This window comes from Taurulus bubalis (genome assembly GCF_910589615.1).
Source record: "Taurulus bubalis genome assembly, chromosome: 12".
NCBI classification, from domain to species: Eukaryota; Metazoa; Chordata; class Actinopteri; order Perciformes; family Cottidae; genus Taurulus; species Taurulus bubalis.
In genome coordinates, this window is record NC_136600.1 from 24,500,297 (window position 1) to 24,515,933 (window position 15,637).

Here is a 15,637-nt window from a genome sequence, read left to right on the forward strand (position 1 = left end):
AATGTGATGTTGTGAGGCTGATGGAACTGCACTTGGTTGTTGACAAGGCTAATTATCACCAGCTCAATATTTAACAAGAACACTGGGAAGTCTGCACTTTTATACTTCTGTTAAAGTTTCTATTTTCTCACAGCAAGTACATTAAAACGGTTTAGTTTTTAGTAGTTGCCTTATAGTTTGTTAAAACCAATAACACAAAAGAATGTCAAATTATTGATTATCTGGCAATAAACGCTTGGTGGAAAAACTTTGAGCAGCTGCAAAACTTGGATCTCAGAGAGTAAAACATGTTTGAGAAATAGCTCATAACAATACAGCCATCGGAGACTTACTTAACTGTATCTATTCATTTTAATATGGACATTTTATATTGAAGCTTTACTGCCAAGATTATATTCATTGGAGGCCATAATAGAATTTGCAAAAATCTGTTTGTGCAGAATGATTAATGCATCGATAAGTCCAGTACAGTGAAAATCATTGTAGCTTTTTATAATTAGAAGTATGGTATATTTCCTCGTTAACTGCACAAGTCAATGACACAACCACCTTTGTCAGTGTAGCCTTACCTTTACCTTAAAGGATTCGCATTTTAATGTTTTACCCAGAATGCACCTGTTGATCGTGCGTTGGATTTGGGCAACTTAGGTGCATGAAGACAGTGAAGGTGGATGCAACCCATTTTTACCGAAAAAGGCACAACAATGTTTACCTTCCCCACAATTATGTAATTCTCTATTATATTGTTGTCATGTCCTGAGTCTCCTCCCTGCAGCTTATTCTCTGCTGCAGCTGCTGATTTCTCTCCTTTCTTTAGCTCCATCATCACAGTTCATCATGGCTTTTTGATGGGACTTTTGTTTTGACTCTTTAACAGATGCAATACTTGAGACAAAGTAAAGTACATGCAAAAAAAACTGACTTTGTTGCCGTAATGAGAGTAATCTAATTCGTCCAGCCCTGGGTGTAATGACAGTCAGCTCACAGTGCTACATAATGCAGAGCTCACTGTATACTTATATATTCACAATATAGTTTCAACAAAGTCAGAATTATTAACAAATACCACAAACATATGCTTTAGTTGTCACCGGTGAATATTGAGGTTTTGCAGACATTTTAAGAGCAACTTTGCCGATAAATTCACTAAAACGTCAAAGAAAATCCTAATTTTTATGTAGGATTTTGTATTTTATTTGCTGATGCAAAAGATCAGATTCAGTTTAAGATACTGTTTTAGAGGGCGGGTCCCGAAGGTTTAATAAGGAGAGCAGAAGAGCATATCAGTATATCTATCAGATACTATGACATCATGTGATTGTTCAGCTCCAACTCCTTTCCTTACATGCCTGACATGTTTATCCAAATGTATGTCCTGACATTAGAGTTGCCAGAATATAAGCTGGTACAGCAGCAGTACCTATATAACTGAATCATGGGATGGAACAGGTTAGTAGAGAAAGACCACTGCTGTGTAATCTGCACACAGGAGGCCGTGAAGTAGAAGCTCTCTGCCGTTCTTCTACTTCCTCTCTCGGTGCAAATCTAATCTCCATCGTCCTGTCTAAGCAGTTCATTCACACCAGTGGGTTTCAGGTCTCACTTTAGGCAGCTAAAAATACTTTATCTTTATTCACTGAGCGTTGAATCAGACTTGTAATTCACTTTGACCGGCCCCAGCAGTTCCTCCTTTGGAAAGAGATACTAGAAAACCACCCGCATGCTGACATGTTGAAGGATCCACTGGATTTACGAAGCGGCCACAGAGATTTGAAGCACTCCAACGAGAAGATATTACACAGCTGCTTTCGGAGGCTGGGTAGCACCCCTTGGTGATTAGCGGGTTTCCTTGGTGGAGAGAACCATGTGGTCACGGTCACGTTTTCAGGTTTCTGCGGCCCGATAAGAACGCAACAACTTCCTGCATTTGGACTTGGGTTGGGGGATAAGTACGGGAGGTAATGAGCGGCTAAGTGACTCCTTATTGACTCCTGAATAATGAATTAAGAAAAACAAAATGGCTGACGTGGTTTTGGGGACTCTCCACTAATGTGTTGTTGGACTGACAGACGCAGACACATTCTCAAGCAATTCTCATGTTTCCAAAAGTGCAACAACAACTCACACACACACACAACGAAATAACATGTTCCACTCTTTGTGCAGCACTTAGCTAGAATGACTCATAATTTCCTCTGTGAGAACTTGAGCTCCACATGGAGCTAGCAGGTACCAACACATCCTTGTTGTTGGTACAGTGCTTAATCCTTTTCAAGCTTTTCATCGGGCCTCGAGCTTCCAATAAGAGCTGACTTTGTGATAAGGAGTGCAGCAGATACTCAGACACAATGCACTTTATCTTATTGATTGCATCATTACCTTTCCCACCGCTCCCCCTCTCTCTTCTCACATTGCTCCATGCAGACGCTCCATACAGAACCCCGTGTCCGTGCCTCATCGCCACACACACACACACACACACACACACACACACACACAGACGGAGAGCGAGCAGCGAGTCCTGCATCATCCTCTGCTGATGGGCCGGTCCGTCTCCCTGGTGTGAGGGGAGTGGTGACAGCTGGAGTGTGTAGATAAAACTCCTCCCACTTTTCCTCTCTCTCTCTCTATCTGTGTTGTTGGGGTACAACAGCTCCTGAGGGCCAACCACTCGTATCTCTCTCTCCCACTCACAGCACACTCCCTCCCTCTCTCTCTCTCTCTCTCTCTCTCTCTCTCCCTGCCTTTGCTGCTCCCCTGTTTCCTGCTGTGTTTCCTCATCCCTTCTCCAGAGACATCTCACTCCCACTCTGAACAGGGATCTACAAACCAGCTCTTCAAGGTAAGAAACACACACTTCTCTTTCTCTCTCTCATGCATGCACATGTACTTACAGTTGTTTCATTGTGTCACTTGATGTTCTGTGTTGCATGATATGTGTGTGAGAGCTGCACCACGTTTCACCTCATGAGGACCGGTCCCTACAAGCAAATGAAACCACATGTGAACATATGCTTGTCAGGATAAAGTGGGTGATGTCAGAGTAGAAAAGCAATATGAACTGAAGGTGTGGACTCGCTGCCTCCTCTGGGTGACCTGTGATGTCGTTGTGTTTACTTTGTGGGGAGAAGACAGAGAGCAGAGTGGTCTGTCTTGTTTTTGTGTTGTGTTTACACTAGCTAATCCATATGCATGGAATACTGTTCACTGTGAGTGTTGCATGATGCTTGCAGTGTAATATCTCATATCATATTGTTGCTTTGCTTGTTTTAGAGTCACAACTATTCATACAAGAAGTACACTGTGAGTGTAGGTCTGTTAAACCTGAGGATTGTAGCATTGTGAGCAGTCAAAATGACATTAAATAACACAATTTAAGAAGAAATGAGTCTTTATTGTGAGTGTTTCCACTTTTCGATTAATGTGATGTAATGCAAACTGAGCTTGATCCCTGTGTCGGGTATAAGGAGGTAGAAATAACAATATCTGTCAAAACCTGCATCAAAGGGAGAAATGGGTTTACCTTTTCTTTTGATGTAGTAAAGCAGACAGTCAACAAACTACAATTACAGTCACTAGAGTGTTATGGGAAATACATTACTAGTGTAGTAAGCTTGAACCTTTAAATGGTAACTGGACTGTACTTTTCTAGCACGTTTCTAGTCTTCCAACAACTCAAAGCGCTTTATTATTATTATTATTATTATTATTATTATTATTATGGACAGTCGCTGAAAGTCACTGACATTGTTCAAGCAGATATTAAAGACTGGACTAACGGCCAGTGAAGCCGGAGAGCTATTCATTTTTATTTATTTATTTTTAAGTCTTAGGTCAATATTACTTCATACCCCATACACACAGCATATTCATAATATTGCTACTTGGGTATTTGTATTAAACACACAGCAACCATTAACTCATACGATTGCTTTACTAATCGAAGCATGTATTTTCATTTTTAGGTTACATACGTCTAATTAAAAGTAAAGTAAAAAGCAGAAAAGCAGATGTAGGAAATCGCTGCTATTTCTTATGTTTTTCCAAAACAATGCTGGCAGAAACGTGTCAGAAATCCCCCAAATGTATAAACCTGGAGTATCACTATGCCCCAGACATGGCGCTCGTTGGCGTGCCGTCGGGTTGTAATCACACCTCGTCCTGCAGCTTTTCCCTGCATGTTTTTACCTGAGGTTTCTGTGGCAACTCTCAAAGCTGTGATGTAAAATAAAAACAAACCTCGTCACTGCGGTTCCTGACAGCGGAGGAGACAAACATGTTTTGAGGGGTTTAGGCAGCTTTAAAACCAGTTGCCGTAAAGACTACGAGTTAAAGCAAAGGATGATTCATTAATATTTATTGCTGTGTCATTGTTTATATTCATTCATTTCTTAAAGGAATATATGCTATTTTTAAATGTACTGTATTCACTCTATGCTATTAAGTGTGGGGCCCACACATGCATGACATTGCTAGGCTTAGTTGTAGTAGTAAATATAGATTATCTTAATATATAGAGCAATTATAACATGCACAGGTAAGAACGAAGGCATAAATACAATGAAGGGAAACTCAACTAGACCATGCATTTTGATTTAGTGAGTTAAAGGAAGTGTGTGTGTGCTTCTTTTGACACAAAGAGCTGCGTTTCGTGTTACAGACTCTGTGTGTGACCCATAATTGCAGCCACATTGCATGAATGCATGTATGATTCAGCTGAAATAACAACAATATTTAGCTTTGTAGCGTTTCTCCATCCAAGCACACATGGTGGATCTGGCATGAAATACAGTTTTTGCTAATTGAGTACGCACTTGAAACTCAAACAGAGCACGTCATGTTTATTTATTCCATTTCCTGAAGATCGTTCTCATGAGTGTTTCTTCTCAATAGCCATTTTTTCGTGGTGAATGTCTGGCTGTTTCTTCAAAGCCATCAGAAAGGGTTCGACACAAAACAAATCCATGAATCTTCATGGTCAGGTTTCCCGGCACAGTAGGTTTATGGCAGATGTTATAATTTAGTTTTACGTAAAGTTTAAATATGACAAATTGTGGGAGTAAAGTATCTCATCGTGGTTATCGTTGCCTAGTAAACTGAGAAAACTATTCAGACCTGATCCTGTTTCCTTTGCCTTTAATGTGTTTGTCAAACCTGATGCTCAGAACATCAATCCTATTAACGCTGCCTGCCAATTTCTTTTTCATCTTAAAGTAAATAAAGTGTACTTTTATTGCTCATCATCACTTTTCAAACCTCTTCACGTGTGTCATCACTTTAAGAGCTAAAATGCTTTTAGTGAAACACTTTTTTCTTCTTCTTCCAAAACCCATTTCTTGCCAACAGGAAATGCCTTCCATGCGGCAAATGGGCTACAAGTGTCGCATAGCAGGAGTGCTGCTTCTCCTCCTTTTGGCCAGTATCGCTGCCCTTGTTGCAGTTGTGGTCATCCAGGACACGTGGATGGTCAAAGAGTACAACTTGGAGGTGAATGTATACACGTAATGGAACATAAGTACAGATCCCACCCACTCCCAGTGATGTTATCCAGATGTCAGGGTCAAGTTAGAAGGTTTTCTCATCAGTCAGCTTGGTGATGTGCATTTTAAAGGGGTGGTGAGGGTCGCAGCGGCCTCTCTGTAGTTTAATTAAACCTTTATATTATCCGCTCTTTGCCATATTAATTAACAGCATAATGTAGGGGTTTTAGATGTTTGACTAATCAATGTAAGACGTGCAATTAGATAGACCCTGGAACATGATTATACATATTTATTGTTTACCCTTCTCTGCAGTATGGCATCGTGATAGATTCAGGTTCATCACGGTCCAATGTGTACCTGTACGAGTGGCCGGGGGAGAAGAAGAATGAAACAGGATTTGTGACTGAGAAAATGAACTGTCGAGTTGCTGGTGAGTCATTGTCTCTGCACCAAATGCAGCTTTGTGGTGTAACTGTAAGCGTGTTTAATTCTTTCATCTATCTGAGACAGAGAGGGCAGTTCATGGTATTCTAGGACACACAATAACACACTTGAACTTGAACTTAAAAGTTCTACATTTTCTAGAATTGAGTGACAAAGATCTGAATTGAATGGGTAATGCAGAGAAAAGTCAAAGCCATGTACTTTTATACTCCATCAATCTTCGCTTGACATTCAATGCATTCTGTGCTCAAAGACACATCTTAGCTTGTGCCTCATGCCCACAGGTGCTGGTATCTCAGAGATGAAAGTTGACCCACAGAAAGATGAAGCGTCGTGGAATGCATTCAGCAGCTGCATGGAGAACGTCACAAAAGCCATTCCTGTGGAAAAACACAAAAACACACGTCTCTTTCTGGGAGCGACTGCTGGAATGAGACTGCTGCAGTAAGAACGTGTTGCAATAAGTCAGCTTCAGCGAGGAAGGACGACAACTGAACCCCATTAATGCATGTTTTGGATCAAAGCCCTCTCCATTTCCTCTTCCCTTCAGTCTTTGTAGCATGCTAAGCTAACCGGCTCCTAGCCAATAGCTTCACATGCGAGTAGTATCACTATCTAACTCTCACAAAATATGAAACAATTTCTGTCATGTCACCACTCCTGATTATTCAAGTAAGATATGCGATTCTCTTGCTTTTTCGGCTTTGCTTTTTTTAGTGAGAAGGATGAACAGACGTCCAATGAAATCCTGCAAAGTCTCAAAGAATACCTGGAAGCGTGGCCTTTCAACTTCCAAAATGCTTCCATCCTTTCTGGTCAAGAAGAAGGGCTGTACGGGTGGGTCACGGTCAACTACCTCATGGGAAACTTACTCGAGGTAAGATGCGGTCAGCGTGTGCTTCTCCCTTTAAATGTAAAAGGAAAAGAACGCTGCTTTACAAGCAGGGCCGTCACAGACTATAACCTTTCCCGTTATATTTGTAGAAAAACATTTGGAACGACTACTCGCGCCCAGAAGGGAAAGAGACTTTCGGGTCCATGGACCTTGGTGGAGCGTCAACACAGATCGCCTTTGCGGTGCAGGATGAGTTGCGGGGACCGGACTACTTGCATGTCAAGCTGTACGGTTACCCCTACAACGTCTACACACACAGCTTCCTCTGCTACGGCAAAAATGAGGCTGGGAAGAGGATTCTGGCCAAAATAGTGAAGGTGCACATCTTTTCTTTCGGTCCTTTGCGTGTGTGTTCAGAAGGAATAAAAGATCATAACTTCCACCTACTTTGAGGGAGATGGGTTCATGTTTCAGTGCTTGTGTGTGTGTGTGTGTGTGTGTGTGGTAGTGTGTGTTGTTTTGCATGCATGTGCAGGCCAACATCCATTAATGCCCAGTTAAGAATTGATTCATGAACACTGCTGTCCCTGAGTCAAGAATGCATGATGTCATAAAGAATATTGATCGACCCGCGTACGTCGTCAAGCTAATCTGAGAGAAATGCATTATTTCTGGCAGCTTATGGCTATCTGTAGAAATATGCAATGTAGAGAGAACATGTTATGGATATATATATATTTGCAGCAGGGTCCTGGTATAACATGTTATCTTAAAATGCAAGCATACATGATAGATGATGTAATACTTTCCTTATCTCTTCCTCTCACTCTCTTAGCTTTTATTCCTCCTCAGCCTGCATTCCTTCGTTTGACATGTTCTTCCTCCTCTTAACATTCCAGGAATCATCCGACCCCTCCTACATTCTGAACCCCTGCTTCCCTGAAGGTTACAACGTCACCATGAAGGCCTCGGAAATCTACGACACAGAGTGTACAGCGAAGCCAAGCGGCTACTACCCAAATCGAGAACTCTTCATGTCGGGAACCGGCGACTCAGACAAGTGCAGCAGCGTCGTGAAGTCCATCTTTGACTTCAAGACCTGCTCCTCGCCACAGTGTTCCTTCGACGGGGTCGAGCAGCCGCCCGTCGTTGGACATTTCATGGTAACACAAGTAGAACACTTGCAAGAAAGGAGGTGACGATGACAAAGAACTTACGATGTGTCTCTGCTGTCCCTGCCAGGCTTACGCAGGGTTCTTCTACTCCGCCAGGGCGCTCGGGTTTGAGGGAAGGACGGATCTTGATCTATACACCGACGCAGTTAGGACGTTCTGCCAGTCCCATTGGAAAGTGGTAAGTTATTCCAATCGGTAGACAGCCAGAGTGAAAGGAAGAGGAGGATGGGTTGGACAGAATTTAGGAAAAGTGGGTCAACGTTAAAATAACTTAATAAACACTTAATTCATCATTTTGAAAGCATTGTTCCACACTAAATGAAGTATTATATAATGCTTCAGAGCGTGCCGTTTTTATAAAGTGTTACCGAATATTGTAGTGCCGTAAAGAACCAGGACAGGACACCGTTATGTAAACTAAGTGGTGCAGCTAACCGTACTAATGGCCCAGTAATCATTTGACTCACTGAGAATGCAACAGCAGACAGTATTTTCTCCTAAAGGCAAAATACCTGTTTTAAGGCCATGCCTTAGGTATGCCAGGCTGTGTGAGAACATGTCCCTCTGTCTGATTCAGTGGTGGTGCTCCTGTTAAAACCTGAAGTCCAAACTGGGACTTCACATGAACAATATGTGCATTCAGTGCAGATTAGGATGAGTGTTTTTTATAATCATCAGGAAGTTGTCTGGGGATTTTAAACAAGATGAAAAAAGACTTTTTCTCCTACTTAAAGAATGTTTCTGCCACATAAAAGCAGATATTTCTCTTTTTCCCACGGGCGTTAAAGTTTGTGTATCTGGAGAGCTGACTTCATTTTAAAGTGTTTTCGTGATTACCTCGACTACAACATTGATATCTTGTTATTAGCGTTTAGCTTCATTCACGTCTCTCTGTTTCTCTTCCCTGCAGCTGAAGGAACAAAAGAAATCGATCAGTGAGCAATACCTTAGGACTTACTGTTATGCCGGTCACTACGCCTTGGCAATGCTGGTGGACGGATACAAGTTTGACAATGTGACCTGGAAAAACATCGTCTTCCAAAGAGAGGTTGGTTTACCGAACCCTGCTTGCTCCTTCTGCTGTCCTTCACATGGCTATGAAGCCAATGCACATCATTCTCTGTGTTCATACAGTCTTGCAGAAAAGCAATGCCATATAAGAGTTGCTATGCTTTAATAACTGCCAATATGTTCTCATGTTCAGGCGTTGAATAGCGTTTAACAAGTGGGAATGAGGCCACCCATAGAGACCCATTAAAGATGGTGGCCCGGCATTCAAAGAGCTGAGTCCAGAGTGAAAGGCGGCAATGTTTTATACTCCGTTAGGCCCCGAGGCTCCGGAGCGTCGTTCACAATGGAAGTCCCCCAACAGAAAGGGCATTCCTGGTCTGCGACACGCAGTCCATCCGTCATGAGTCATAAAGACAGACGGCATTTGGAAAAAGTCACACATTAGCCGTAGTTTCCAAATTGCATTGCGGTTATGCCCTTTAGATTTGATCACAAAAAAACGTCCCTCAACAGCTGCCGATGCTTCTAGTGTCCAGTGTCCCCAACAAGAGAGTAGTGTGCTGCCCAGTGCCTTCAGGGTGTGGATCCCGTTTGATGAAATCACAAAACAGACACACCCATCTTTTCCCAGAGCTGTAATTGACATGTTTCACATGCTCAACATCCCAAGAAATGCACGACAATCCTATGTAGAAGCTGCATGCACCACTGAAAACACAGCATTTACAGAAGAGTCTCTTCTTCTTGTCTCTGTTCTCCAGGTGGAGAAAACCAGCATAGGGTGGAGTCTGGGCTACATGCTGAGTATGTCCAACATGATCCCGTCCGAAGTGGTAAAAATCTACCCGCTGACCAACCCCGTCTTCGCCGGCCTCGTCTTTCTATGCTCAGCCCTGTCAATCATAATCGTCGTCTTCATTTTCGTAATCCTCATTCGCACTTGCTTCTGAGAGTCACAACAGGAGCGGTCGGCCATTGCTCCGAATGAAAACCTCCTCACTGTGCATCCTGCTAGGGACGTTGAGTCTTTGAGCTAGCTTCACTTGTGAGACTGCTTTTATTGAGACACCTCTAAAAAACTAAACTAAATAAAGAACAGGCGACACACAAGTGCCTGAATGACACAGAAATGACCACTACTTGTTTTACAGTGTTCCTAAAATGCAATTGTATTACAACCCTCAGGCAAACCACAAGCGATTCACTCACTGATTGGTTCTGTATTATACATGTAATTGCACTTAATGGGTTTGGCTTTACATACAGTAGGATGGCCCTTTGCCATGGCCACGTACGTGTTTTATTTTATATACTGCATTCTGTATATCAGGGACAGGCTTTGTTTGGCACAAGTACCACTATTTTCACACGGTAGAGAGAGAGTGCCCTCTTACCTGCATGAAGAATGACCTCTGCCCTCGTCATTGGCAAGTGATGGCTTGTTATTTACGGTAGTTTGATGTGAATGAAGTCTTGTTTTTTTGAAGACCCGCCCTACTCTGCCTCTGATTGGCGAGAAAGAATGGCCTTCTCAATAGGATTTGTTGAAGGAACACGATTGGAGGGTCGTCATCTCAACTCAGATGTGGATGCCTTCTTGCATTGTGCTCTAATATATAATATGAATGTCCTGATTATGAGAGATGCACATTGGATGAAAAAATGAAAAAATAAAACTACAGATCCGTTGGAGATTTACGTTTTGTTGTGGTTTCATAATTTAACTTAATGTTAACCTTAATGTTGATATGGCACACTGATTAACAAGACATTTAAAGATGGCACATGGTGTATAATACCTCACTGAAAAGCAGAAGTACACGACAATACTCTTCCTTCTCTCTCTCTCTCTCTCTCTCTCTCTCTCTCTCTCTCTCTCTCTCTCTCATATAACATATATTAACAGGTTAATTTGAGTTTTTCGGTGTGTGCTCCATTTGGTCAGTTTTGGTCTGACCCTCTGCAGCAGAACCATGAGGCCATTACTAACACTGTTGCAATGTGGACACACACACACACACACACACACACACACACAAATCATATGCCTGTTTTTCAGTGTTTTTGTTGCCCTTGCAGTGGAGATGATTATGCACGGTTCTTATGAAATGCACTGGCTGTATTAGTCCTGTTTTTATAATAATTCATCTCTCTATTGAGTAATACACATATCTACTAACTGTACATGTTGTCGCTGTTGTATGATATTGGGTTTCCCTGTTGCATCAGTACCTAACTGATTTTACCTGAGCTCAATGTTAATTAATTTAATGCTAAACACTGGTGGCTACTTCTTTAAATATCATTTGTTAATCAAAAGAGAAAATGTATTAAATAAATGTGCCTGTTTAAATCTAAATGCCTGTTGCATGTGTGTGCATGAGCATCTGTAAATGCAGCTCTTCTTCCAGTGAGCTCTCATCCACCATCTACACTACAGCGCCCTCTAGTGGCGCTGCATTGTACCTGCAGAATATACAAGATGAGTGTTGACTGTTTGAAACATTTTATTATTGAAAGACTTGTCTAAAAAGAAAAGAAAAAGAAAAGAGACATTTGAAACTACAGCAATATCCACTGGTTCTACAGACACTCTCAGAATCACAATTTTTGAAAGACATGGGAGGCATGTGACCAAGCAAATAAAAAAATAGCATCATCAAAGTTATTTCTGTTGCATCTTCTTTTACACACCTGTACAAAAAAAGATCTCATAAATAGTACTTTTGTTCTCGCTTTCTCGACGTTCTCTCTTCTTTCAATAATTTATGTTCCCATAGAGGTTTGTATCTGCTTGATTTTGGTTGAACCACACTGCGTCAGTCTGTTCCTACGTTTCCTTTAGCTTCTTTTCATCGGCAGTGTCAAGTAGGCGGGGCTTCAAGGGTCGTGACCTCAGAGCTTGTGTCAGCCAGTTGACGTCCATAGGGGAGTTTTTGTTCTCTGATACTCAGTACAAATAATGCAGATTGTTATTACCAAATTTGACCAAAAAAAAGAAAGTATTCTTCTATTATTATCATATTTCTTTCAGGGCTGCAACCAGGAACACGTCTCTCCTGTCGCCTGCAAAGAGGCACACGACTTGCAGGATGCTTTTTAAGTAATGACATCTTTACGGTCTTTACAGTATCGTGGCTTCAAATAGTCAATTGCATGTCATTCTGGAGGTTCCGCCTCTTCCACACCCACCTGACACAACACTGCCTCAATCCAAAGTATTTAGCAGCTCACACGTCATAATCAAGTCTCAAGAAAGACAAAAACACAAAAAGAAAAACACAGCATCTCTCCTCGACCTTTTAGAATATACATAAGCGGAAAATAGTTTGTTCAACAGAAATGCCCTTTTCCTCTGACAGAGACCATCGGCCACCCGCTCACATTTTTAAACGGCTCATGTTTGGCAAGACGGTGGCGTGAAACAGTTTTTAGTCTTATGGACATTTTTTTTTGCCGGCCACCAGAATGAGCTACATGCATCTCAGTGTCAGTATCTGTGATTGGTCAATGCAGCCTGAAGAGGGAGTTGTTGTGTGTTTTCAGCCCCTTTACTTGAAGTATTGTGAGCCAACAATATACCTACCTCCTCCTCCTCCTCGGTCACCACACAGGTGTCTGGTCCCTCAACAGATGGCACAGCGAAAAACACACTCTCCTGGTTGAAGCAGTTGTGTTAAAGACCCACTGCATGTTCTCAGCGCACGACAATCCATACAAATCTCAGTTACAGAGGTGAAAAATAAAGAAAAAGCAACATAAGATCTCTTCACTACCTAGTTTCTTCATCTTTGGTATAAAATATGCCACCTGATGGCTGCTTTTGTTCAACGGTTAAGAAAGACTCAAGAAACTGTCAACAGTTTTACTAAAACTATTGCTTTTTGCACATTTAAAAATCCTATAGCGTTTATTTCTGTCAGAAATGTTCCTTTTTTTTTACTTTCTTTTTTTTTGCAGTGAGATAAGCAAAGCAGGCAAAGCAAAAACCCTTTTGAAGGTTATAAGACTTCAATCAAAAAACAAAGAAAACACAAATGTGATGAAGAAACAGAACTTTTTCCCCGTGATTAAACATAACTGCGTTTTCCAGGAAGCAGTGGATTGACCCTTCCCACAATTTTTTTTATCCACCAACCAACATCAGCTGCACTTCACCACATAATTTAAAATCATCTTCATACAATTACAACCTTTTTTTTTTTTTTTTTTTAATCCTGTACAAATAGCTTTGTCGACTTGTTCTCAGGAACTCTTTAAGAACGTCTCAAATCATTCAACCATTCTCTTTTTTTTTTAAATAATTCAACACTATGGAAACTTTTTTTCCCCCAAAGTTTGAGAAAATTAAGGCAATAAAGATTTACGAAAACATTGATATTCTATAAAACTACTCAAATAATAAAATGAATGAAAATAACGTAGCGTAATATCAAAGGAAGACAACCTGTTTTATTTTATTTTTTCTAGACTTTGCTTCTTTCCTTTTTTTGATAAAAAAAAGTCTGAAAATCTACCTGCACATTCAAATGTTCTTTCTTTTCTGTACAGCTTGTTGGTTGAGCTTAGACTTCAGTCTGTCTTCTCTCGTTCCTTCGGAGGCAAAGTCCAGTCTCACAGTGAGGAGCGATAGACTCAAAGATGCAGACTGCGTTTCATTTCATTGTCCTCGAGTTCGGCAAATCATCATTTCTTTTTTCCTTCAACCAGGTAAGAAATATAATTGATTTTTTTTTTTTTTCATTTTGTCTTTTATGTGGTGCCTGTGCCCGGTGGAAGCATTCTCCTCTCAACGTTGCCCAAATCACCTCTTTTTTCTTCTTCTTTTTGATTCTCTCTCTGCCTCCAGCGCCTCAGTGAAGGCAATGCAGCAATGGTTCCTACCGATCTTGTTATCTAGAGGAGACAGAACAACAAGTTACGGAGACAAAAAGTAACACAAGGAAACTGTGGTCATTCCTGTTAAAGAAACCACCGGCAGGTTATCCAGTAGGCAGAGAAACAAAAAGAATAAAGGAAGGTGGAAATGTGTTTTACGGGCAACAACACAGCACATTGCTTCACATTTCTGTCCGTGCAACACACTGTAGTCATCTTTAACTTAATATATATATATATATATATATATATATATATATATATATATATATATATATATATATATACAGTATATATACTAACTTACTTGCTAATTTCAACCGCAGTAAACACCGTAAAAATTGTAAGTAAGAGATCTTTTCGATGCACAGAAATGACCAAATCTGCTAATTGGCTTTCTTGTCGAGAATTTGATGAGAAGATCAATACTACTGTCATTGCAGTGCGTTAGCTTAGCTTAGCATAAAGACTGGAAACAGCTAGCCTGGCTCATTAACGGCATTACCAAGATAATTACCAGCTCACTGATTAACACAGTCAATCTAGTCTGTAAAACGTGTACAAATTACAATGTGTGGTTTTATGTGTATGAGTAGCTGTTTCCCACTGGTACAGTACTCCAGTCTCACATATCTTTAAGAGATTATACACGGCATATTAAATTAAATAATCACATAAAGTGTGAGGAGTGTATGAGAATCCCTCATTGGTATCTACTCTCAACAAACTGCCACTTGGTTACAACAATTTAAAACAAGGGAGAATACAAACTTGAAGAAAAAACAACTCAAATCAACGCTTTGTGGTTGTTTGCCTCCACAAACGAGTCAAGTTGCAGTTCACATCCACGTCTGTCCAAAATGTCGTCGCTTCATCATTTTATCCTTGGGTAACACTTTATAATAACTGCACGCTGTGAAGCAACACTTCAATTCAGTTTATTTTATATAGCCCAAAATCACAAATTTGCCTCTGAACACACACGACATCCCTGTCCCGGGACCTCACATCGGATCAGGAAAAACTACCGCTTAATTCATCAATTATAAAGCTTTGTTCCACACTTTATAGATGAAGAATTCACCATTTGTAAATGAGGTATGATATAATGCTTCATAGCGTACCGTTATTATAAAGTAACTGCACGCTATGATCAGTTAAAGGTGGACGTTTGTGCCCAATTTGACCAAATTCTCTCCAGGTATTCCTGAGTTAACGCATTCGCATTAACCCCAAAACACGGGCTGACCCCGAGAGGCATGACAAGACGATGACATATCACAAATATGTTTGCGATACAAAGACAGGCGTCACCTCCCAACACTCACTTAGACGGCTGGTAAGAGTAGGCTGTCGAATGATCTCCGCTGCTCTCCACTGATAAAGGCTGCTGCCCGCTGGCGTCCTGGGAGCAGGGCGCCGTCTGGGAGGAGGGGTCCGTCACCACACCCTGGCACCACAAACAATTCAGATATGAAACGAGCTCACATTGGTACACGGTTTATCTTTGGTCCACATAGCACTGGAAAGAAGGTTTAGAGAGGACATCCAAACAGCTCAGTGGAGATAAAAGACCACTGAGTATTGATCAACTTCTCACAGCAGACTTAATTCAATTTCTGGAAGCTCATTTCAAGAATTAGATAACTTTCAGAAATGTAGTATAATTAGTGGCAATGTCTCACCCTAAATTAAACAAAACCACAACCTGTATTTGACTGAAACAAGTTCCCTAAGTGGCAAAAAGTGACAAATACAAGCCATAGTGTGGCTACATGACCAATCTAAATTACAGCTTCATTTACTAGCAG

At 41.0% G+C, this 15,637-nt stretch overlaps 2 protein-coding genes across 2 annotated transcripts in view; one reads left to right on the forward strand and one right to left on the reverse strand.

The window, feature by feature from the left end:
* Window positions 1-5,367: 5,367 nt before the first annotated feature.
* On the forward strand, window positions 5,368-12,980 carry entpd3 (ectonucleoside triphosphate diphosphohydrolase 3; the record flags this gene model as incomplete). The annotated part of the gene is made up of 9 exons (XM_079227480.1): window positions 5,368-5,487; window positions 5,796-5,913; window positions 6,212-6,371; window positions 6,645-6,804; window positions 6,912-7,139; window positions 7,662-7,925; window positions 8,005-8,115; window positions 8,848-8,985; window positions 9,710-12,980. The coding sequence occupies 9 exons, from the start codon at window positions 5,368-5,370 to the stop codon at window positions 9,896-9,898; spliced, it is 1,488 nt and encodes a 495-aa protein (XP_079083606.1). The 3' UTR covers window positions 9,899-12,980.
* A 653-nt stretch (window positions 12,981-13,633) lies between these two features.
* LOC306744794 (RNA-binding motif, single-stranded-interacting protein 3-like) overlaps window positions 13,634-15,637 on the reverse strand; it is a 105,242-nt gene continuing 103,238 nt past the window's right edge. Inside the window, exons 13-14 of the mRNA XM_079227481.1 lie at window positions 15,155-15,276; window positions 13,634-13,844 (exon numbers count right to left, since the gene is read on the reverse strand). Coding sequence (XP_079083607.1) covers window positions 13,841-13,844; window positions 15,155-15,276 — 126 coding nt within the window. The 3' untranslated portion in view covers window positions 13,634-13,840. The remainder of the gene's footprint in view (window positions 13,845-15,154; window positions 15,277-15,637) is intronic.